Here is a 25,306-nt window from a genome sequence, read left to right as displayed (position 1 = left end):
AACCTGGTAACACAACAGGGCAAAACTTATGGGAAACAGCACAATGTATGGTGCTAAGGGGGAGAATTTATGACTATAAAACTTACATTAAAAAAAGAGAAAGATCTCAGACCAACAATCTAACTTTACAACTTAAGGAACTTCTAGAAAAAGGAGAACAAATTCAACCTGACGCCAGCAAAAGGAAGGAATTAATATAAAAAAAAAAAGAAAGGAGAAAAACAAAATAAAGAATAGAAAAACAGTTTTTCAAAAAGATCAAAAAAATTGACAAACCCTTAACTTAGATGGACTAAGGAAAAAAAGACTGAAGTTACTAAAATGAGAAATAAAAGTGGAACATCACTACTGATCCTACAGAAATAAGAAGGATCAGTACCATGAATAGCCATGTGCCTCCAAACTGGACAACCAATGAAATAGACAAATTCCTAGAAACACAAAATCTATCAAGACTAAATCATGTAGAAACAGACAATCTGAATAGGCCTATAACTAGTAAGGAGATTGAATCAGTAATCAAAAATCTAATATTAATCCTTTTGAAATTTTTCCAAAAGTTGAAGAAGAGGGAACACCTCTGAATTCATTTTATGAGAGCAGCATAAACATGATACCAAAGCTGGTCAAAGGCACTTACAAGAAAAGAAACTATAGACCAACATCTCTTATGAATATTCATGCACAAAATTTAAAATATTAGCGTACAGAATTCAGCCAAATTTGACAAGGATTATACAACACAAGTGAGGCTTACTCCTAAAATGCTAGGAGTCAGGATAATATACCACATTAACAGAATGAAGGAAAAAGACGACATGATCATCTCAGCTGGTGCAGAAAAAGGATTTAACAAAACATTAAAAAACATCAAAATAGGAAAATGGAAACTACTTCCATATAATAAAAGCCATATATGAAAAGCCCACAGCAAACATCATACTCAGTGGTGAAAGACTGAAAGCTGTTCCTCTAAGATCAATAAGCATGGTAAGGATGCCTGTATTCGCCACTTCTATTCCACATAGCAGTGGAAGTTTTAGCCAGAGCAACTCAGTAAGAAAAAGGAAGAAAAAGCATCCAAGTTGGAAAAGAAGAAATAAAATCATCTGTTTGAAGATGATGTAAATCAGATGATGCAGATGATGTAACAGATGCAGATGATAGAAAACCCTAAAGACTCCACAACAAAGCTGTTAGAATTAAATAATTTAGTGAAGTAGCAGAATCAGTTGCAGTTGTATACACAAATAATGAAAAATCTGAAAAGGAAAACAAAAGCAGTCCCATTTACAATAAAATAGCATCCCAAAGTTAAAGATAGAAATACTATATACCACAAAAATAAATTCAAAATGGACGAAAGACCTAAATGTAAGACAGGAAGCCATCAAAATCCTAGAGGAGAAAACAGGCAGCAACCTCTCTGAGCTCGGTTGCAGCAAGTTCTTATTCATGTCTCTGGAGGCAAGGAAAACAAAAGCGAAAATGAACTATTGGGACCTCATCAAAACAAGAAGCTTCTGCACTGCAAAGGAAACAATCAACAAAACTAAAAGGCAACAAACAGAATGAATGAAGATACTTGCAAATGACATATCAGATAAAGGGTTGGTATCCAAAATCTATAAAGAACGTACCAAACTCAATACCCCAAAATCAAATAATCCAGTGAAGAAATGGGGAGAAGACATGAATAGACATTTCTCCAAAGAAGACATCCAGATGGCCAACTGACACATGAAAAAATGCTCAACATCACTCATCATCAGGGAAATACAATTCAAAACCACAGTGAGAGACCACCTCACACCTGTCTGAATGGCTAACATTAACAACTCAGGCAACAACAGATGTTGGCATGAATGCAGAAAGAGAGGATCTCTTTTGCACTGCTGGTGGGAATGCACACTGGTGCAGCCGCTCTGGAAAACAGTATGGAGGGTCCTCAAAAAATTAAAAATAGAACTACCCTATGGCCCAGCAATTGCACTACTAGGTATTTATCAAAGGATACAGGTGTGCTGTTTCAAAGGGGCACATGCATCCCAATGTTTATAGCAGGGCTATCATCAATAGCCAAAGTATGGAAAGAGCCCAAATGTCCATCGATGGGCAAATGGATAAAGAAGATGTGGTATTACTCTGCCATCAAAAAGAATGAAATCTTGCCCTTGGTAACAATGTGGATGGAACTAGAGGGTATTATGCTAGTTGAAATAAGTCAGTAAGAGGAAGACACATATCATATGATTTCACTCATGTGGAATTTGAGAAACACAACAGATGGGCATGGGGGAGGGGGAGGAAAAATAAGGTAAAAACAGGGGCAAACCACAAGAGATTCTTAAATACAGAGAACAAACTGAGGGTTGCTAGGGCAGAGGCAGGTGGGGGGGTGGCTTAAATGGGTGATGGGCATTAAGGAGGGCACTCTTCAGGATGAGCACTGGGTGTCAGATGTAAGAGATGAATCCCTGGGTTCTACTCCTGAAGCCAAGACTACACTGTATGTTAGCTAACTTGAATTTAAATAAAAAAGCACCATAGAAGTAGTTGAAAGGCATTTCACTACTCCTACCTGCTAGAGGCAATACAAGAAAAAGAAATACTGTACGTTCCAGCAATTCCACTTTTGGGTATATGCCCAAAGGAATTGAAAACAGTCTTGAAGAAACATTCGTATACCTGTGTTCACGGCAGCATTGTTTGCAATAGCTAAAAATGTAGAAGCAACCCAAGTGTGTATGATGGATGGATGGATAATAAACAGATTGTGGTCTATTATACAAAATGTGGAATATTATATACAACCTTGAAAAGGAAGGAAAATGGATCAACCTTGAGGACATTAAGTGAAGTAAGCCAGTTACGAAAAGTCAAATATTTGTATGATCCCACTTATATGAGGTACTCAGAGTAGTCAAAACCTTTTTGACAGCACAGTGGCTTGCCAGGGGCTGAGGGGCAGGAGAATGGAGAGTTATTGGTTAACAAGTTATTGGTTAACAGTTTTACAAGATGAAAAGAGCTGGGGAGCGGGGGTGGACGGTGGGGATGGCTGCACTACGTAAAGGTACATAAATTTGATGTTATGTGGACTTGACCACATTGAAAAAGGAAACAGAATGAAATAGAGACCCCTTTCACCCCAACGAACTCAAAAGCAATGCTCTGCTAGACCCTGGCTGGCATTTAGGAGCTTGGGAGTAACAGGCAACACGCACTTAGTTTTGGTTCCTTTATAGGGTACCTGATGTTTCGTTTGTTTTCCTTGTCCGCCTCGGTGTCGCGCCTTCTGCTCACTCTTCAATCCTGCGGGAGGGTGTGCAGTGTAGGTGCCTCTCCCTGCACGTTCGCCTGGCCTTCCAGTACAGGTAGTTTTCATCCGTCACCGCGCTGACTTTTGCTCCTCCCTTCCATGTGTGGCCATCTCCTGAATTAGTTCCACGTGACCCCGGCACGCCGTCTCCCTGGGGTCCTGTCGCTTCGTCTCCGTGTCCTTTCCTATAGAGTTCTGGGAGCTGTCCCCAGCTTAATGTTGTCCCCCTTGCCGACTCATGTGCTGGCTGCATCCAGTCCTTATTGTGGTCTTAATCCCTTAAACCTTGCTTGCACCCAGGCGTGCCTCTCTGCTTCTTGATATCTGCAGAATCTACATTTACTTGCATGTCTCAAACGCATCCTCTTAATGAATGCATTTTCTCGTGTTTCTGGTGACATTTTCCTGTTCACTTGTCCTTCAGGCTCCAGATCAGGGCAAGTCCAGCACCAAGGACTTCAGATGAGTTGTGCTACTTTGATTGTGTGTCCAGATGGAGCCTGGGCAAGAGGCAAAGGTGCAGGCTGGTCTTCCCCTGGGCCTTGGGGTCTCGCTTCCATGTCTGAGGGGCAGCCATGTTGGCAGGTGCCTAGAAAGACTGCCAAGACTCAGCCCATACATGGTCTTGCCTCAGCCAGAAGTCAGCGCTGGCAAGTGCTTTCTGAAGCTTGCGGTGCCTTGTGTGTTGCTGGCCTCGCTGTGGCGGTTCCGGCTGCTGCAAGGCTGACCCTCACCCCCACCTCCGGCTCACTGCAGCTTTTAGGTGTCTGGGGGTTCTTCTGGGTTCCTTCCTGCTTATTTTCTGACCTCCTGGTTGGGCTGGTTTCTCCAGGAGGAAGGTTTGCATGGTTTCCAGGAAGGGATTCTGGCTTCGTTTCTCTTTTCTTGAATCCAGGGGGGGGTTGGGCTTCCTCTCACTTGAGTGGCTCTGCTCGCCTTCTTCTCCTGGGTCCCATCACCTCTGTGCTGTCTGGCTGCTGGAAGTGAGGAGCTCACGCTGGTGATCAGGCTCTGCAGCTTTCCTCAGGTTGTCCTGGGGTGTTTGTGCTCCCTTCTGCGTCCATGGGTCTGTCTTTTGGGGCTGGGCTCCTCTTGGCCCTCACTGGAGGGACTGTAGAGTGAGCATCTCAAACAAATCGCAGCAAGGTGGGCAGAGAATAGGGCTGGGACACAGTGCACAAAATCCAAGGAAGTGCTCACCTTTGGGGTCACACATGTACCTCCCTAAAATGTTATGTCCTGGGTGCCTTGCCCACCTCACCCCAGTCCTCCCTGGCCAAGAATGAATGATGCTGTTCTCTCAACCAAGGAGGCAGGAGATGGCTCGTCCTACAGCCCTTATGTACCTAGTCAATGTAGACAGGTGAGTGATAAAGACAGCCTTAAAAGGTCCTACATTAAAAAAAAAAAGTCTGGGGCGCCTGGGTGGCTTAGTTGGTTAAGTGTCCAACTTCAGCTCAGGTCATGATCTCATGGTTCATGGGTTCAAGCCCTATGTTGGGCTCTGTGCTGACAGCTCAGAGCCTGGAGCCTGCTTCGGATTTTGTGTCTTCTTCTCCCTCTCTGCTCCTCTCCTGCTCATGTCATGATCTGTCTCCCAAAAATAAACATTAAAAAAATCCTATGTTTGCCAAAAATATTGTTATTGAGGTTTAATTTACTTATCAGAAAATGCACCCATTTTATGTGCCAACTGATGAGATTTGACATATTTAAACACCTATGTAAGGACCAGCATAATCAGGACATAGAACCTTTTCATCACCCCAAAAGTTTCCTTATGCCCCTTTGTATCAACTCCCTCCCCTTCCCTAGCCACGGGCATCCAATGGGCTGATGTCGCCATTCATTTTTTTCCCTTATGAGATGGACCTTAGTGACACCTGTCTTCTCAAAGTTACCCACAGCCTTGAATGTGGGCTGGCCCCAGTGGCTTGCTTCTAACCAATTCAATGTGGGACGGGATGTGACTTCTGAGATTAGGTTACATAAGATCGTGACTTCCATCTTGCTTGCAGACTCTCTGGTGGCTTTTCAGCTTGCGCACTTTGAAGAAACAAGCTGCCTTTTCAGAGACCTCATGTGGCAAGAGATGGAGAGTGTCCTTTGGCCTCCAGCCAGCAAGGAATCCAATCCTGCCAACAGCCACATGGGTGAGTTTGGAAGCGGCTCTTTCCCCAAGTGCAGTCGTGGGATGGCCACAGCCCAGCTACCACCTGGACAGCAATCCGTGAGAGGCCCCACAGCAGAGGAGTCAGCCCAACTGGCCAGATTCCCAACCCACAGAAAGGGTGAAATAATATATGTGTTACAGTAAGCCAAGTTTTGGGATGGTTTGTTACGCAGCAACCGTTAACCAATACCTGGTTCTGGCACTTCAAATGAATAATATAGTAGGTCATCTTTGGCGCCTGGCTTCTCTTCCTCAGCATAATGTTTGTGAGGTTCATCCACATTGTTGCCACGTTGTCTTAATACTTTGTTCTTTTCTTCTTGCTGAATAGATTTCTATGGTGTGTATGGCCCCCCTTACATGTCCATGCCTAATCCCAGGACACTGTGGATATAGTATATGACTTGGCAAGGGAGAACCAAGGCTGCACATAGAGTTAAGGTTGCAAACTAGCAAACCTGGAGCTGGGGAGATGATCTTGGATTGCCCAGGCGGGCCCAGGGTCATCACAAGGGTCCTCAGAAATGGAAGGAGGAGGCAGGAATGAGGGTTGGGGGTGACACGGTGTGAGAAGCCTCGGCTGGCGTTGCTGGTTTGAAAATGGAAGGGGCCTGGGTGGCCTCCGGAAGCTAGAAAAGGTAACAAAAGGATCTCCCTTTCAGCCTCCAGAGAGGAACAAAGTCCTGCCGATGCCTTGATGGTAGCCCAGTGAGGCCCACTTTGGAACTCTGGCCTCTCTCTGTGAGGGAATAAACTGTGCAGTCCTTTGCTACAGCAGCAGTAATGGTTTGTCCACTTCCCTGCTGTGGGCACATGTGCTGTTTCTAGTTCCTGCCTATCACGAAAAACTTTGCAGTGAGGAATTCTGGGATTTTTTTTTTTTGGACATTTTCTCTAACACGGCCGCTCTTCCTTCCAGTGTTGGAACAGACTCTTCGTTTACTGTTGTATATATTTGAAACAAAAATTAAAAAAAAATTTTTTTAACGTTTATTCATTTTTGAGAGACAGAGAGAGACAGAGCATGGCAGGGAAGGGGCAGAGAGGGGGAGACACAGAATTTGAAACAGGCTCCAGGCTCTGAGCTGTCAGCACAGAGCCCGACGCGGGGCTCAAACTCACAGACCGTGAGATCATGACCTGAGCTAAAGTTGGATGCTCAACCGACTGAGCCACCCAGGATCCCCGAAACAAAAATTTTTAATGTTTATTTTATGTTTGAGAGAGACAGAGCGCGAGCAGGGGAGGGACAGAGAGAAGAGGGACACACAGACTCTGAAGCAGTCTTCAGGCTCTGAGCTGTCAGCACAGAGCCCGATGTGGGGCTCGAACTCACGAACCATGAGATCATGACCTGAGCTGAAGTCGGACGCTTAACCGACTGAGCCACCTAGGTGCCCCTGTATATATTTTTTAGTAGAGACTTCGTCTTTAAAAGCAAAATGAACAGAAGGTAAAGAGAGTTCCAAAATATCCTCTCCTTCCACCTGCCTCCCCCACTGCCGACATACATTTGTTACAATCGGTAAACCCACACCGACACGTCATTATCACCCAAAGTCCACAGTTTCCATGGGTGTTCACTCTTAGTGTCGTACAGTCCATGGATTTAGACAAATGTATAAGGACATGTAATCAGGGTGTCACACAGACTTGTTTCATTGCCCTAAAAATCATCTGTGCTCCACTCACTCATCCCTCCCCCCGCCCCCCAACCCCTGGCAACCCCTGGTCCTTTTATCATCTCCATAGTTATCCTTTTCTGGGATGTCCTATAGCTGGGATCACTCAGTCGTCACCTTTCAGACTGGCTTCTTTCACTTAGTAATACGTATGCTTTTAAGGTTCCTCCATGTTTTTTCATGGCTTCGTAGCTCATTTCTTTTCAGCACTGAATGATATGCTATCTGGGTGTACTGAGTTTGTTTATCTGTTTACTTACTGAAGGGCATCTCAGTTGCTTCCAAGTTTTGGCAATTATGAATAAAGCTGCCATAAATGACCACATGTGGGTTTTGTGTGGACATAAGTTTTTGACTCCTTTGGGTAAATACCAAGGAGCGAGACTGCTGGATCATTTAGCTTTGTAAGGAACTGCCAGACTGTCTTCTAAGGTGGCTGCGCCATTTTGCATTCCCTCCAACGACCAAGGGAGTTCCCATTGCTCCGCATCCTCACCAGCATTTGGTGCTCAGTCTTTTAGATTTTGTCCATTTTAGTAGGTGTATATTGCAGAATCTTATTGTTTTAAGTTGCAATTCCTTAAGACATCTGATGTCGAACATCTTTTCATATGTTTATTTGCCTTCTCTATATCTTCTTGATGATGAAGTGTTGTTCAGGTGTTTGGCCCATTTTTAAACCAGGTTGTTCATTTTCTTCTTCTTTTGTTTTTAATGTTTATTTTTGACAGGGAGAGAGAGCACAAGTGGCGGAGGGGCAGAGAGAGAAGGAGACACAGAATGTGAAGCAGGTTCCAGGCTCTGAGCTGTCAGCACAGAGCCCGATGCGGGGCTCAAACTCACGAACCGTGAGACCATGACCTGAGCCGAAGTCAGACCCCCAATCAAGTGAGCCACCCAGGCACCCCGTTCGTTTTCTTATTGTTAAATTTTAAGAGTTCTTTGTATAGTTTGGAGACGTTTATCAGATATGTATTTCACAAATATTTTCTCCCAGCCTATGGCTGGTCTTCTCAGCTCTCTTGACATTGCCTTTCATAAAGCAGAAATTTTAATGTCAATGAAACCCAGCTTATCAATTCTTTCTTTCATGGATTGTCACTTTGGTATTGTATTGAAAAACCACCACACCCAAGATCATCTAGATTTGCTCCTATGTTATTTTCTGGGAGTTTTATGGTTTTACATTTTACACTTAGGTCAACGATCCATTTTAAGTTAGTTTTTTATTAACGGTGTCAAGTCCGTGCCTAGATTCATTTTTTGCATGTAGACGTCTGGTTGTCCCAGCACCACTTGTTGCAAAGTATCTTGGCTCCACCGTATTGCCTCTGCTCCTTTGTCAGAGATCGGCTGACAGATTTGGATGGGTTTGTTTCTGAGCTACTCTATCCTGTTCCACTGAATTATTTGCCAGTAGCACAGGTCTTGATTACTGTAGCTTTACAGTAAGCCTTGAACTCAGGTAGTGTGAGTCATCCAACTTTTTTCTTCTCCTTTAAAAATGTGTTACCTATTCTGGGTCTTTTGCCTGTCTGTGTAAACTTTAGAATCAGTTTGTCGATATTGACAAAATAACTTGCTGGCCTTTTGACTGGGACTGTGTTAAATCTATAGATCACGTTGGGAGGAACTGGTATCTTGACAGTATTGAACCTTCTTACCTATAAAGGTGAAGCATCTGTTTATTTAATTCTTTGATCCATCATCAGATTTTTATATTTTTCCTCATATACATCTTGTGCATGTTTTGTTAGATTTGTAAGCATTTCTTTTTTGAGGGTGCTGATGAAAATGGTATTATTGTGTTTTCAATCTCAAATTCCACTTGTTTATTGCTAGTACATAGGAAATGAACTTGTTTATAGGGGACTTGTATTCTGTAACGTTGCTAGAATGGCTTACCAGTCTAGGAGTTTTTTGTTGATACTTGGAGATTTTCTACATAGATGATCATGTCATGTGCCAACAAAGTTTTATTTCTTTCTTCCCCATCTGTATTTAGGCATTCCCCACTTTTCTAAGCTTCATATTAGGTCACTCTCCTTTTCAATGAACGGAAAGACCTGCATTAGTACCTGTTTTTGCTAACTGAAAGAAAATGGCAGAAGATTTTCACTTTTATGAAAAAAAGCAAGAAGTGACAATTGTGTTCAGCGTCTGTTGTGCAGTGAGCCATTCTGGAGGCAGCGAGACTGGCCCTGCCAAGCTCCTTCCCTGGGAACTACATTCAGCATCTCAGCGTCAAGCCACCATAGCTTTGAACCGTGTCTTTGCACATCTGTGCTTTACCTCTTTTTCATGCATCTATTAGCAAGAGGTGTCCTAAGGTATCGGAAAAGCCCAGGAGAGATTATTTTTCACATCTGGGAACACAAAGAAAATTTTCCATATAAATTAATGGTAATTGCTCCTTTGCTTTACACTATTTTGGCTTATGAAAGGTTTTATAGGGACGTTCTACTCTGATAGCAGGGGAAACCTGTACCTCTATTTCCTTTTCTTGTCTTATTGCATTAGCTGGGATTCCCAGTAAGATGTTGGAAACGAATGGTGAGAAGACATCCTTGCTTTATTCCTGATCTTAGCAAGAAGGCTTCAAGTGTAAGTTAGCAGTAGGGTTTTTGTAGATGTCCTTTTATCAAATTCAGGAAGTCCTCCTCTATTCCTAGTTTATTGAGAGCTTTTACTATGAATTTGTGTTAGATTTTTATCAAGTGCTTTTTCTGCATCTATTGATATAATCATGTGATTTTTCTTCTTTAGCTTGTTGATGTGTTGGATTACACTAATTGATTTTCAAATGTTGAAACAGCCTTGCGTACCTGGGAAAAATCCCATGTGGTCATGATCTATAATTCTTCTTATACATTGTTCAATTCAATTTGCTAATATTTTGTTGAGGATTTTTACATCTGTGTCCATGACAAATACCGGTCTGTGGTAGTCTTTTCTTCTCATGTCTTTGCCTGGTTTTGGAATTGAGTTAATGCTGGTCTTACAGAATGAGTTAGTATTCCCTGTTGGGACGCCTGGGTGGCTCAGTCGGTTAAGTATCCAACTTCGGCTCAGGTCATGATCTCACACTTTGTGAGTTTGAGCCCCACGTTGGGCTCTGTGCTGACAGCTTGGAGCCTGGAGCCTGCTTCAGATTCTGTGTCTCCCTCTCTCTCTATCCCTCCCCTGCTCATGCTCTGTCTCTCAAAAATAATAAACATTTAAAAAAATTTAAAAAAAGAAAAAAAAAGAAAGTATTCCCTGTTTCTATCAACTGGAAGAGATTGTAGAGAATTGGTAAAATTTTTTTCCTTAAATGTTTGGTAGAATTTTCCAGTACACCCATCTGGGTCTGCTGCTTTCTGTTTTACAGGTTATTAATTGTTGATTCAATTTCCTTAATAGATAGGCCTATTCAGATTGTTTATTTGTGGCATATATTTTTATTTTTTTATTACTTAAAAAATTTTTTTAATGTTTAGTTTTGAGAGAGAGAGAGAGAGTGCTCATGAAAGTGAGCTGCATATATTTTAAAAATATATATTTCTCAGAGAGAGGGGGCTGGATTCATGGAAGTTAATGTCTACAGGCTATGTAACTCTTCTGGAAATAAAGTGTTGGTACTCAGGGATGGCTGAGCAGGCTACAGACCAGTGAGGGGACAGCATCTCTGGGATTCTGCTATGCATGCATGTGTGTGTGTCCTCTCGCCAGGTTCCTGGAAACTGGGAGGCTGCCTGAGTCTCCCCAGCTCATCTCCCCCTCTGTCTCTGCTACCCTCAGCTTTCTGGGAAACACTATCTCACCCGAGAACCAGTAGTTTCACAGCACCTGCAGGAGATTCTCCACGGCAGAACACGGGCCAACAAAACATGGATACTCAAGAACATGGCTCCCTGTGGGGCATCCGAGTCTTGGGTGGGCTTCTTCCTTACTTCTTCACACCTGCTTTCCCTCTGCCTGGAACCCTCTACCACCAGATCTCTGTGCAGCTTCCCATCGCTCAGGAAGAGCCTGGTTCAAGTGACACTTTCCCCGGGAGCCTCCCCTGTCCCCCTCCTATCTGCCACCACCCCTACTTCAGCCTCCCTCTCGTATCATTGTCTGTGTTCCTCTTGCACATGTCAGTATCTCCACGTCCAATCTGTGAGCCCGTCTGCCTGTCTCTGTCAAATGTCAGCTCCATGAGGCAGGGCCTGGCCTTATCCTTGGAGAGCCTAGACCTGGGCCTGACCCAGAACGGGTGCTTGGTCAGTGTTTGGGTATGAAGGGATGATTCCTCACTTCTGACAGGCCTGATACAGCCCAGCCCTGCTGGGCCTGGCGTCAGCAGAATGCACCTGGATGGGAGAGGGAGGGCGGGGGGGTGGGGGTGTCCTTCCTTGAAGCCTCCCTCTGACTTGCAGGCTGCTCCAAGGGAGGGGACCAGCCCCATGTGGCTCCACCCACCTGACCTTTTCCCACCCCCCAGCCCCTCTGCCCAAAAAGGACATGCCCTCTCCCCAGAATCAGGCTTCCTGTGGAGCTTTCCAGAAAACTAAAGCTAGGGCAGGGCCAGGGCCCTGGATGGGGAAGGTGGGGGACTGCCATAGCCCAATTCCCAGTGGCATCCCAGGGTCCCAGGATGACAGCCAAGGCCAGAAGCTTCCCCTGCCCCACCCGGTCGGCCCCAGCAGGAGACCTACATGCGGATCTGGGTGTTTTTCAGAGTGCAGTTCAGATCCTCCAGGGTCTCCTCCATCTCCTGGGTGTTCTGGATGAGTGACAGGTTCTGCTCCTCTAGCTTCGTGAAGATGTCCAGGAGCTGCTGGGGCTCCGTGAAGTATAGGTCCAGCTCCTGCAACCAGAGCCATGCGTGTGGGCTGGCCGGTCGGTGCAGGGGGACCAGATTCCGCAGCCCCACCTGGAGCGTGGCCACTGACCTCCCCGTCGCTGCCTGAGTCCTCAGTCATAGTGGTGGTAGAGTCTGACCTGCAGAGAGATGCAGGGTCAGGACAGCAGTGACCTGGTGCACAGAGATGGTGGTCATCTTCTCCCGCCCCAGCGGTGAAGCCGTCTGGAGTCACCAGGGCACCTCCCTGCTCCCTATGTCCTCGTCCCCTCCTTCACCCCGCCAGCTGACCAGGCAGGGGCACTAGCCCTCCTCTTGGCCCCACAATGGTCACTTAGCAGTCAGGGGACTGTTTCAAATTCAGTTAGTTCATGTCACTTCAGACAGAATAAAACTCAGCCCCCTCCCTGGAACCTGCTGCCCAGGGCCCCTGCTGCCCCCCTCGCCTCCTTCTCCTCCTGAAGTTCCCCTGCTCCTGCCTTACCCGCCCTCTTTCTGTCTCTCCGGGTGCTGACCTACCTCAGGGCCTTTGCACCCACTGCCACTGCTAGGGTTGCCCCTCATTGACCATTCTTCTTCTTCTTTTTTTAATGTTTTATTTATTTATTATTTTTTAAAATTTTATTTTATTCTTTTTTTACGTTTTTTTCATTTTTGAGACAGAGACAGAGCATGAATGGGGGAAGGTCAAAGAGAGAGTGAGACACAGAATCTGAAACAGGCTCCAGGCTCTGAGCTGTCAGCCCAGAGCCCAACGCAGGGCTCAAACTCATGGACCACGAGATCATGACCTGAGCCGAAGTTGGATGCCCAACCCACTGACCCACCCAGGCGCCCCTTTAATGTTTATTTTTGAGAGAGAGAGAGAGAGAGAGCAGAGTAGGGACAGAGATAGAGACACAGAATCCAGCCTCTGAGCTGTCAGCACAGAACCTGACGCAGGGCTCACACTCATGTGCTGTGAAATCATGACCTGAGCCGAGGTCGGATGCTTAACCGACTGAACCACCCAGGCACCCCTACCTTCGAGGAGCCACCTTCAGGGCCTTTTCTGCCCACCTCCCCTATCTAGATATGGCCTTGGCACTTGTCCTTGATGGTCCCACTGGGCTATCCTGTGACACTCGCAGCACCTCTGATGGACCCTGAGCACCCCACAGGGGCGGGGGCTCTCCCAGACCCTCGGGGGTACTGGAAAAATCGTGGGCTTTGAGCACTCAGCGTGGGCCTTGGAAGGCCCTGCTGGATGGGACCCAACCTCAAATGACTTCCAAACCTGCTCTCATCGCCCCTCCTGGCCTGCTTCGGCCTGGGCCCCTGCCCTCAATGCGCAGGTTCTGCTGGCTGAGAAGCAGGTGGGGCAGGCTTCTAGCCCGAGGAGCCTGGGCTCCACCCCTAGGAACCTGGGCTGTGGCTCATGTGACTCCAGGCTCTGACCCACCTGACATGGGGAAGTGATAAGTGCAGGGCTCTGTGGGAGCCCTGAGGGGGAACCCTGGAGGGCTTCTCAGAGGAAGGGCCACAGGAACAACCAAATCACTCACCAGGCCTGTACCTCACACCAAACACATTGATGTCCCTCTGGCAAATGAGGAACATGGGGCTTTGAGAACTAGCCACCTGCCCCATGTCACCTGCAGGGCACTGCTGGCCCATAAGGTGCCTGAGAATCTGCCTCCAGATGGATGTAGTCTGGGGAGTAGGCTGGACTTTAGCTCCCACTTGCCCTCTCAGCTGAGTGCCTTCTGCAACCCACAACCTGCTCAACTGTACTCAGTGACCCTGGTCACACGGCTAATAGATGGAGGGACCCAGAATAGTGTGATCCTAGACCTCTAGTCTGAGGGACTGCCCCAACATGGGGCCTGGATGGTGGGAGCTCCAGGGCTGAGGGCAGTCCTGGTAGAGGAATCATGCAGAGCTAAACCCCCCGGAGCCTCTGTTCAACACCGAACTGTAAACAACAGCTCCCACCGGCTGGGGTTGCAGGAATAAAAGTGAACCCGAGGCATGTGCCTGGCCCACTAACAGTGGCCAGTCTTCTTCACAAGGCAGGACCGTGACACATCAAGATGAAAGTGAGCTTGGAAACTGGTAGCACTCAGGTCCCCTTCCTGCCTGAGAAGCATCAGCTGGGGGACATGGGAGGTTGCGTAGGGAGAACAAACATGTAAGGGGGGGTCATCCGCATAGGGGCGTGGCCCTCAGGAGCAGGTAGGGGACGGAAGCATGGGAGAGGGTTGCCAGGCTGTCGTAGAGGAGGAAGGACAGAGGCTGGTACACCTAAGGGATGAGAGAAGATACAAAGGAGAGGGGTGGGGAGGCTGAGCCCCTGGGGCCACCTCCATACTGTTTTCCAGAGTGGCTGCACCAGTTTGCATTCCCACCAGCCGTGCAAAAGGGTTCCTCTTTCTCCGTATCCTCGCCAACATGTGTTGTTGCCCGAGTTGTTCATGTCAGCCATTCTGACAGGTGTGAGGTGGTATTGCATTTAAAAACTACCATATCTGGGAATGCAGTATGGAGGTTCCTCAAAAAATGAAAAATAGAACTACCCTACGACCCAGCAATGGCACTCCTAGGTATTTATCCACGGGGTACAGGTGTGCTGTTTTGAAGGGGCACATGCACCCCAATGTTTACAGCAGCACTATCAACAAGAGCCAAAGTATGGAAAGAGCCCAAATGCCCATCGACAGATGAATGGATAAAGAAGATGTGGTTATACAGATACAATGGAGTATTACTCGGCAATCAAAAAGAATGAAATCTCGCCATCTGCAACTACGTGGATGGAACTGGAGGGTATTAGGCTAAGCGAAATTAGAGAAAGACAAAAATCATAGGACTTCACTCATATGAGGACTTTGAGAGACAAAACAGATGAACATAAGGGAAAGGAAGCAAAAATAATATAAAAACAGGGAAGGGGACAAAACATAAGAGACTCATAAATACGGAGAACAAACTGAGGGTTACTGGAGGGGGTGTGGGAGGAGGGATGGACTAAATGGGTAAGGGGCACTAAGGGATCTACTCCTGAAATCATTGTTGCACCATATGCTAACTAATTTGGATGTAAATTAAAAAAAATTAAATTAAATTAAAAAATTACCATTTCAGTGGCCTCATCTCCTGATCTGTTTGTCGAGACAGTCTCTTTTATTTTTTAAACGTTTATTTATTTTGAGAGAGAGAGGCCGAGAGAGCACAGGGGAGAGGCAGAGAAAGAGGGAGACAGAGAATCCCAAGCAGTTTCCGCACGGTAGGTGCGGACTCAATCCCAGGACTGTGAGATCACGACCTAAGTCCAGATCAAGAGTCGGATGCTCAACCGACTGAACCACCCAGGCATCCCAAGACACTCTATTATGAAATAACCATGCCAGAATACCGAGAATGGAAGGGACCTACGATAGCCGGATCTGAACAGGACGTGGCAGGGCAGCCGGAACTCTCTTGCCTGTTGGCTGGAGTGTATAATGTAGCAGCCATGGCAGGTCTTTGGCAGAAGCCGCTCAAGCTAAGCATCTACTCGCCTCGTGAACCAGCACTCCCACTCTTGTTTCCAACAAAAATACTCATGCAAAGAGTGCTCCAACATAAAAGTACTGGAATGTTTGCAGCAGCTCTAATCAAAATAGCCAAGAATTGGGAACAACCCAAAAGGCCACCAATCGTAGAGGACCTGGAGAGTGGGGCTTCATGCGGTGGGGCACTAGGCGGCGACCGCCAACAACGCCTGCTTCTGCGCACGATCACGCAGGCATGCAGCAGAGATGAGCCAGGCCCAGAGAGCATTTTATGTAAAAACCCAGACTCTGGCTTCTCTTAAAAGGCCCTGACGCTCCCTGCACCCACTTGCCTGCCTGCATCCGTTTATATTTGACTGTCTCGTTTTAGCAACCAAGTGGGCCACCCCAGACAGAAGGTTACCAAATCGGACAGAAATAAAACGGTTTAGAAAACACCTCGATCTTGGGGCTTGAGTCAGACTATACACCCTTCAAGCTGGGAACAGCCCCCTCGTCACGGTCTCACCCTTCCCGGAGAGGCTGGGCTTGTCCTAGGCACCCCTGGCCTGGAGCCACTTGGGAGCAGTCCCCAGCGGGCCCCAGCCACTACCCCAGCCTCCTTGCCCTACCCCAGACCCACTCACCCTTTGGCGTTCAGCCCGCTATACACACTGGCCTGGCTTCTATGCTGGAGGTTCAGGGTGTTGGACGGGATCTGCCCCAGCTGCGCCACCTGCAGGAACTTCCAGAACTTCTTTGGGCCCTGCCCCTCTGGAGGAAACAGAGGGATGGTTTTCACATGCCCCAGCCCGGGGCAGGGCCCCTCCAGCTTGCGCCAGCCACATACCTCTGGAGCCTGTCTTGCCCTTGGTCCCTGGTCCTACAGGAAACAAGGGAGGGGTTTCGGATGGCTTCCACTGGAGCAAGGCCTTCAGCAATACTGCTTGAGGGCACAGGGCTCCCTGGGGCCCTCCCAACAGTTTCAGAAAGGGCCCCCACAGTTTCAGGGCCCCCACACAGTTTTAGGGCCCACGCAGTTTCAGAAAGACCTACAAGGGAGGAAAGCCCCTTGGGTCTGAGTTAGAGATGGCCCTGTCTTCCCTGAGGGAATGTGTGGGCCCTAAGGGGCAGCTGCTGCCCCTGACTGGGGCTTTACAGGCACTGAAGGGGCCCAGCCCCTGGCCTGGACACCTCCAAGGCCACTGCCAGCAGGGCACAGGGTCTGGGTGGACCCAGGGAACTACCTTCTTTCCTGTTACCTTTGTCCCGGATCGTGGAGTGTAAAGTGTTCTCTGTGGGGGGCTCAGTGACCTCCTTGGCTTTTTTGAGAGCCAAACGCTTCTCCTTCCTCTCTTCCAACCACTCCTTGGGCGACAGCTTGTACAGGAAGTCCTTGTAGGCCTTGTAATGCTGCAAAGTGTCTTCAAATTTGGAGATCTCGCTGGATTGGGGAGGGGGAGGGGAGGTCAGCTTCCTCCTCGTGGGGAGACCCCTCCAGAGGGAACTGCCTCTGCAGCCTGGGTAAGCCCAGAGTGCTCCTGGCTCTCCTGGGGACAGGTGTACCTGGGAGAGGACACCGGCCTGCTGGGGACCGACGTGGGTCACACCTCCACAGGTATAACCCTCTGTGACTTTGGACTTGCAGCTGACCCTGGGGACCCTGGTCTCCAAGTGAGCCTGCCTCCTGGTGCTGTGGCCTTGGGAAAGTCACTGGATCTCTCTTGGACCCTGTCACCTCCTCTGTAAAATGTGCAGCTGTGTCCCGCAGGGCTTTGAGTCCCTGAACCACTTAGGTTTGAGAGGCAAAGCCGCGAGGTCTGCCCTGCGTGGGGGCTTCTTTTGGCTGGGGGCGAATGACAGAGGGAAGTGGCGGCAGGCCAACCTCAGTGGCTTGCCCTCCGCGCTCACCTTTTGATGTTCATGATCTGGGTGGTCAGGTCCCGGATTTCCAAGATCTTCTCCACCTTTGCTTTGGTCTCCTTCTCAGCCCTGGAGGTGGGGATGGGGATGGGAGCAGGGGGCCAGTCGCAAAACTGTTAAAGGGGGCATATACACCGCCCTGGGGTGGGGCGGCGGGTGGGGGGAGCTGCCAGGGTCAGGTGGTGGGGGGAGGGGATGGGGGGCAGGCGGGCTGCAGGCTAGCGTGGGCGCAGGTGCTCAGGCCCCACGAGCACTGGGGGGCCCTCCGTGTGGGCTCACGCTTTCAGGGCCTGCACCGAGCTCCGATCATTCTCCCGGAGGAACTCCTCGAACAGGGCGGCGTCATTCTCCAGGGACCTTTCTGCCCGCTCCAGCTCTGCCTCCTCCTTGGTCACCAGCAGCTCCAGCCGCTGGATCTCCTGCTGCTTCATGTCCAGGGCGTACTGAGGGCCACCAGAGTGGGAGTCACACCTCTCACTGGGACAGACCCCGCCTGGGCCCCCTCCCCCCCCCACAGCACAGCTGGGCCAACCTGGATGCGGAACATCTGGCGCTTCTGGTTGATGTAGTTGTTCAGGTTATCACATTCCATCTTCTTTTCTGCAAAGAGAGGAGAGGGGCGGGGTGGGCAGGGTGAGAGAGACCCAGACCGGCCGGGATACCTCTCCAGGCACCTGCTCTGCTGTGAGGCCCAGGTTGTTACGGGGACTCTGGGAGACTGGGCTCCGTCTCTAGCAACAGGAGAGGAGGCTCTGTGGATATATCACACTCTCCACTGCTGGAGATCGGGCCAGGTGGGAAGTCCTTTCCTGAGTCTGGCCTGAGCCTCTCCTGCCGTAGTACTCTTTTCACCTGGAGTGAGACTCTGGACAGCCCTGCCCAGGAAGTTTCACCCAGCTGCACCTAATAATGAAAGACCTATTGGGCCAGGAACTGCAAAGGGATGGGGAGAGAAAAACAGGGCAGCATGATCTCTATTTGGGGTGCTCTAAGTCCCCAGGATCCAGTTTAGATAGTAGCTACGATGAGGGAGCATAAGGCAAGCTGATAGGCCGCAAACAACACCCTTCCCCCCCCCCCCCCCAGGCGGCCCAAGAACAAAGGAAAGGGGAAAAACAAATGGTTAACTGATAGAGCATCACAGTCCTTCGGGACCTAAGTCTCCATTACCCCTCCATAGCGATGTGGGAAACAAAGGCAGAAGGAAATGGCAGAACTAAATTTCCTTATAACCTGCCGCCCATTGACAGATACTTGAGGCGGGCAGAGTAAGTTTCTCCAGGAGCTGTCTTACTGCTACTGCTTTGCTAGAGGTAAAAACAACCTTAGCTTGACACTAGCTAGGCCTCCAGTATCCTGTGAGTCTTCTTTAGCTCATGAAAATCTCACTGGAAACTTCCGCTGGCCTCTACCTCCCCCAGTGTCTCCTCATGGTCCCCGGGCAGCTCTTCCTGCCCACAGGTCCTGTCCCCGTGCTTCAAGAAAATCACCCTTTTGCACCAAAGACGTCTTCAAGAATTCTTTCTTGGTCTTTGGTTCCGGGCCGCATGGGCCCCACTATCACCCCAAAAACCCTCATCAGCTAGGTCTACACACCAGGCGGGAAGCCAGTGGGAGAAAGTTAAGGTGGGCCCCTGTAAGACCTTCTGGAGCAAAAGCAGAGGGCAAAGGGCCACGGGATCCTCTTTCCCTGGTCTTTCTGGAGAGGAAAGCCCAGAGACGTCCTGACTTTGGAGAGACCAGGAGCCAAGGAAAGGACAGCAGAGCCATGTGACTCTCTGCCTCATCTCTTAAACCCTCTCCGTTCCAGAAGACCCTAGTGTGGTGTAGGAGTGGTGTTTCAAGCCTAGAAGCCTGGCAGAGACCCAGCTGGGCCTCTGCCTCCCTGGCCCATCTTGTGTGAAGGCCCTTCCCTCAAGGAGACCCAGGTCCTCACTGCAAGTCAAATCTGGGATACCGACAGGTCTGGTGCCTAAACCTGCTGGGTCCAGTCTTCCCACTGAGACCAGCTTCCTCTCCCAGATCTTGGAATGGAGGGTAGAGACCAAAAGGAAAAAAGTGCAGTTCTGTGTCTCTTCATGCAGAGCTCGGCACACATAATGTCAAAGTGAACTCAGGGGCTTTGTTCCCCCATATAACAAGCCACGGGGTCAGGGGGTAGAGGCTGGGGGGTCTCGGATTAATATTCACATTCAGTACACCAGTTGGGTTCCAGGACTCTATCATCTGGGCTGGTAGAGTATTAATGCTGGGTCATAAAATTAATAACAGCGCTCTCTCTCTCACACACACACACACACACACACACACACACAGGACTTCCGTGTAGCATCTAAAGACGCTGAATCCCACAACCCACGAGGTCGCCACTGTCATCAGACCGGAGAGGAAACTGCCGTGCAGAGGAGGTGAACACCTGGCCCAGGATGGCGAGGGCATTCAGTGCTGAAGCTGACATCTGAACCCAGGGAACCTGGTTCCAGACTGATGCTCTTTCCCTCCACCATATTAAGGGACTATATTTTATATGGGCGCAATCTGCCTTCACGTGCACGGGAACCTTCCGAATGCAAGCAACGTTGGGATTCAAAGGCTTTTAGATTGGCAGTCCGGCTGGAATCCATCCCTGTGATGGAGGGAGGCGGGGTCAGACACAGAAACGACCCTCCTTCCCCACTGCATCGGAGCCTTGCCTCTCCGAGCACGTAAACAGCACTGCGCGCGCCCCGAGGTCAAGACCCGACGCTGGGGAAGGCGGCCACCTTTGGTCATGGAGAGCTTCCACGCCGTATCGTCGTGGAAGGCGCGCAGCCGCTCGGCCTCGGCGCGCACCTCCTGGTCCTGCATCTCGTCCTCCAGCTCCAGCTCGCGACGCAGGCTGGTGTGCTTGGCCAACACTTTGGACGCGTAGGTCATCTTTTGGTGCATCCGCAGCGTCTTCTTCTGCTCCCGCTCCTGTTGGGCGGGGTCGGCCGGGGTCGGGCGGGGCCGGCCACCACTTCCACCCCCTCCCCCACCGCGCCTGGGACCAGCGTCCTCCCATCGGCGGCGACGCCTTGTCCCTGGGTCGCACAGCCTTGAGGGGACGCGCATGCGGCGCGGGGAGGTGAAGGGGGAATTGCCCGGGGGGCGCACTTGGGTCTGGGTGGGGGTGCACTTGGCGGGGCTGAGCATTGCTGCGCGCAGAGGGGGCTGCGGAGCTGTGTGCCGGGGAAAACGCTCCTGGGGGCTCTGAGCATAGCTCCCGGGGTGAGAGGGCAGTGGGGCTGAGAGCGGGGGTTAAGGGCGAGGTGGGGGTGGGGTTGCCAGATTAAGTACAGGATGCCGAGCCAGGTTTGCATTCCAGGTCAGTAGTGCAGGGACATACTCACTAAGCGATGGTTCCTCCTGAAATTCATTCACACTATTCTCATATTCTCAAATTGTGATTTGCTAAATCGGACACACCGAAGGTTCCGGGAAGCTAGATCTTGTGAGTTTCCAAAAGAAACTCGAAATCCCGAGTTTGGTCTGCAAGCTCGGTTGTCAGAGCTGGCGGCGGCGGGCAGGTCGCCGGGGATCTGCTCCTCTCCACCCAGCCTGGCCTCCAACCTGCCCCAGCGTTGCTCCCGTCCCTGAGCCCTCAGCTTGGGGGGACCCCAGGATGGCGTGGGGATGGGGGCTTTTCTTCCCTGAGGACTAGTGCAGGCCAAAGGCCCCCTCAGGGGAGCCCAGCCCTTCCTGCAGCCCAAGCCCTGGGGGTTCTCCACATCCTTCCATGGCCCAGGCACCTCAGCCTGCAGGATCAGACAGGCCTGCACAAATCCTCTTCTCTTCATCTGTCCTTTCCCCAGGGCTGCCAGGTGCAGCAATGAATGCTGCTTAGAAAGCTGCTTAGGGAAACCACATCTGTGGCGGGACCCAGCCCGAGGCCCCTAGATTGGACCTCCGTGTAGCAAAGCTGGGGAAATATCACCTAGATTCCCAGTGGCAGAGGGTCTGCACTTAGAAGAAACTGGGCAGCTGCTTGGGGTCAATGTGACATTGGGGGGGCTCTGCTGGGGTGCGGGACTGAGGGGGGAGGGCTGTGCTGGGGGGGGACGGGTGCCATGTTTGGGGGGGTTTAGGAAGAAGGCAGAAGCTACCGTGGAAGCAGGGCCAGGCTGGGAAGAGATAATCCTGCCCTGGAGGAAGGTCTCTAAGTCCGTCAGAGAAAGTTGTGTGTGTTTCTGCTGTATTTGCCCACTTGGAGGCCTCGCAGAAGTGTGTGCTGCTCGGTGTGGCTTTGTGGGAGTGTCTCCTTCCAGGGCATGAGTGGGTGCACAGCATGGCAGCAGGATGGGGAAAACACTGATGGTGGCCCCCACAGAGCTTCTAGGCAGTTGGTGGGGCAGGGAGGTCTGAGTAGGGGCTGGAAAACATGCATTTCCTTTTGTGTCTTCGGTTGGGGTCTCGGCCGGAGCCAGTTCTCCGAGGAATCTCAGATACTGAGCCATGAGTTGAAGTAGACAGAGTCAGCCCGGGAGGGCTGGTCATAGGCATATGCCTGAGACCATGTCCCAGAAACCTGGCCCATGCTGAGCACTTCTCAGTGAAGATCCCCGCTGGTGAGTCCTCCCTGAGCCTGGCTGCAGTGACGCTTGCTCGCTCCAGCCATGCCACGGCAGGTGGGAGTGGGCAAGTGGGCTCTTGGGTGGGGAGGCAAGACAGACTATGCTGGGGTGCAGACAAGGCACGGGCCGGTGGAGGGGGGTCCGGGGCTAGCTCAGGGACTCCCAGGTGCTGCTGAGGGCCATGCATATGTGTACGTGTGTGTGCGCACGTGCACACATGCACAGGTGCATGTTTGTGTGTGGATTTGGCCTCCAAGAATTCCCACGAGAGGGATTGTGCAAGGCTGGAGCAGTTGGAGGGGCGAGTCTCCTGGGAGAGGCGAGAGGGGGCCTGAGGTCTGAGAAGGGCCTTGAAGGACAGGGAGTGTCAGGAGGGTGGCATCTCATGCAAGGGACAGCAGAAAGACCTGGTGGCTGAAGCACGGTGGCCACAGCAGCTTCCAACAGCCCACTCTGACAAGGCCCAGGAAGAGTGGTGATGAAGCTGGGTAAGACAGTGGGACAGGTCAGAGATTGGAGAGCTCGTCAGGGTTTCGAGTTGATTTTTTAAAAATAGTGAGGGGCACCTGGGTGGCTCAGTCGGTTAAGCATCCAACTTCAGCTCAGGTCATGATATCACGGCTCATGGGTTTGAGCCCCGTGTGGGGCTCTGTGCTGACAACCCGGAGCCTGGAGACTGCTTGGGATTCTGTGTCTCTCTCTCTCTGCCCCTCCCTCACTCACTCTCTCTCTCTCTCTCTCTCTCTCTCTCTCTCTCTCAAGTATCAATAAACATTTTTTAAAAATAGTGAACCATTGACTATTCTAGAGTGAGAGAGTGACCTGAAGAAAGTACTCTTCTGAGAAGAGCAATCTGGGTCTGCATGCATGAGGGAGGGAAGAGTTGCAGGCAGGCCTCAGTCCTGGATACTCACTAGGCGAGATTTATTCCGCTCCTGATCTCTGAGCAAGAAGAAATCCACGTCTCCAGACATGTGGAAAGGATTAGCCGCATGGTCAGGAACAATCGAGGGCACTGGGGAGGGAGATATCTCATTGGAGAGACGAGCCAGCTCTTCCAAACAGGTGGTCTGTGCCTCTGGAGTCCTGGTGCCCTCCCAACCCAGCATGAGGAGCTTCCTTGAAAGCGTGAGCAGGTGTTGAATGTTCTCTTGGATCCAGCTGTGCCTGAAATCCAACCCTGGACCTTCTGACTGCAGAAACTCACCTGTCAGGTTTAACCTAGGTGGGCTTGGGCCTCTGTCCCTGGCATCTGAAAGAGGCCTGGTAAACACAGCCCCCACCCCCCCCACCCTGGTCTCAGACATGTGGCCCTCTGTCCCCTCTCATTTAAAGTCCCAGGGACCCCCATTCTGCAGAGGGGAGAAGCAGGAGTGGGGAAGTGATGGGGCCAGATGGTCGGGGAGGCCCGGTGACTCCAGAGCAGAGGCACCTGCCTGCGGAGGGCAGTGAGTGCTGTAGGGCAATGCCCTGTCCGCAGGATTCTCCACAAGCCCCCCAGGGGGAGGCTGAGTTTGGGGGCGAGTGACGGCAAAACACCTGAGGCCAGGGGAGGCAGGGCAGGACTTTGAGAGATGGGAGCTGCCAAGGACCCTAATTTTGCTGCTCCCCCCACCTCTTTGGGTAAGGGTTAGCTGCTCAGCTCAGCAGGGATCAGGGAGGACAGAACCCAGAAGCACCAAACTAAGGTCTTAAAAATATGGTTGCTTTCTCCCGCATCCTCCATTTGGAGGAAACAGCATTTGTTGTAAAACAAAGTAAAGCATTCTTGGAAGCTAAAGAGTATAATAACAAAATAATTCCTCCACTTCAAAACAATCGCTGGTAATATTTCTGAGGGTATTTTCTTCTAGTACATGCTAACACCTATTTTTAATAATTTCATATCTTCTTTTAAAAAACACTTGACCAGGGCGCCTGGGTGGCTCAGTCGGTGAAGCGTCCGACTTCGGCTCAGGTCATGATCTCATGGTTCATGAGTTAGAGCCCAGCATTGGGCTCTGTGCTGACAGCTCAGAGCCTGGAGCCTGCTTCGGATTCTGTGTCTCCATCTCTTTCTGCCCCTGCCCCACTCATGCTCTGTCTCTCTCTCAAAAGTAAATAAACACTTTAAAAAATTAATAAAATAAAAAAATCTTTAAGAAAATAAATAACTAAAAACACTTTACCTTCAGCAGCTGCCTGCGAAATTACTAATTCTTTGTGGACCTGTAGGCAAATGTAAAAGGCTGCGGTAACGCGTGATTTCATCAGGACCCGTTGCTGGGACATGTGCAGCAGCCCGGGAGCCGCCTCGGACACCCCGCGGCACACACCCGTGTGCCCCCACGGACTGGGTCTTTGCAACTGATTTCGGGAAGGGAGAACAGAGGCCAGGGGCTGTGAGCATTTCCAGACTTCGAAGTCTGATGCTGGCCTGCCTTTCCTTTCTGTCTTATTTCATACCCTCACCAGCAGAAAGGGGATGCTGTGAAGGGGGGATTTGAAGTTCTAAGAGACTCAAAATACCGCCGCACAAGAGTCCTACTTGTCAACTAGGAAGAGTGGAGAAACTGACAGACTCCACCCTGCTCAGGCCATCGGAGGGAACCAGGGCGGAAGCCAGAGGGGTGGGCCATTTCTGGCCAGTGCAACCCCAGCATGTCACCCCAGTGGTCCGCCAGGACCCTTCACCCACACCTGTCCTGTGGAGGTGTCAGGAAAGCCCCGAGCCCACAACATCTTTGTACTATTCTTTCAACTTTTCAACCGGTCAAAATAGTTTGAAAACGAGTGAGAAGAATAAAGAAAGATTATCCACTCCTGGGCCCAGCCGGGAGGAGGAAGCAGGCAGTCCATTCTCAGCTGGGCTTCTGGAGAGGGGAGCCCGTGGGAGGGGGGCGCCCAAGATAGGGAGAGGTCACGTGGGTAATGGTCACACGGGTGGTGGATGGGAGGAGAAGAGACTGGGCTTGTGCAGGTTTGGTTTGGAGTCGTGCACTCTTGTCCCACGCCTAATCACAACTTTCTTTTACATCCTTTGATTCCGACACAGGGGTTCCAGAAGAGACCGCCCAAGGGCCTCTCTGTGTCAGGCGGCAGGGGAGGTGGGGGGGAGGTGGCGGGGGGAGGAGGTCGGGGGACATGGTGCCCTGGGCACGTGGCTCGCCTCCCTCACCAGGCCATCCCTGCCCCCCCCCCCCCGCCAGAAAAGGCATAAGTTTAGAAATTGCACACAGCTCCAGACAAGAAGGGGGGAGCCTGGCAGACAGGGAGTGCTGGAACTGGGGAGGCA

At 50.4% G+C, this 25,306-nt stretch overlaps 1 protein-coding gene across 6 annotated transcripts in view; it reads right to left on the bottom strand.

Moving 5' to 3' along the window:
• The window catches only part of CFAP100 (cilia and flagella associated protein 100), a 51,185-nt gene that overhangs the window by 9,873 nt on the left and 16,006 nt on the right, over positions 1-25,306 (bottom strand). For 4 of the 6 annotated variants that reach the window (XM_027049789.2, XM_053218829.1, XM_053218828.1 and 1 more), the window contains 10 exons: positions 22,947-23,047; positions 20,203-20,395; positions 17,973-18,040; positions 17,720-17,883; positions 17,429-17,509; positions 16,780-16,961; positions 16,368-16,400; positions 16,165-16,291; positions 12,097-12,145; positions 11,860-12,011 (listed from right to left, as the gene is read on the bottom strand). In XM_027049789.2, coding sequence (XP_026905590.1) covers positions 11,860-12,011; positions 12,097-12,145; positions 16,165-16,291; positions 16,368-16,400; positions 16,780-16,961; positions 17,429-17,509; positions 17,720-17,883; positions 17,973-18,040; positions 20,203-20,395; positions 22,947-23,047 — 1,150 coding nt within the window. Of the gene's footprint in view, positions 1-5,132; positions 6,125-10,421; positions 11,515-11,859; positions 12,012-12,096; positions 12,146-16,164; positions 16,292-16,367; positions 16,401-16,779; positions 16,962-17,428; positions 17,510-17,719; positions 17,884-17,972; positions 18,041-20,202; positions 20,396-22,946; positions 23,048-25,306 lie in introns of those variants that run through there. The other 2 variants (XM_053218832.1, XM_053218831.1) reach the window with 2 other exon arrangements.

Source organism: Acinonyx jubatus, chromosome A2, assembly GCF_027475565.1.
Source record: "Acinonyx jubatus isolate Ajub_Pintada_27869175 chromosome A2, VMU_Ajub_asm_v1.0, whole genome shotgun sequence".
Classification (NCBI taxonomy): domain Eukaryota; kingdom Metazoa; phylum Chordata; class Mammalia; order Carnivora; family Felidae; genus Acinonyx; species Acinonyx jubatus.
This window is presented reverse-complemented; position numbering and strand designations above follow the sequence as displayed.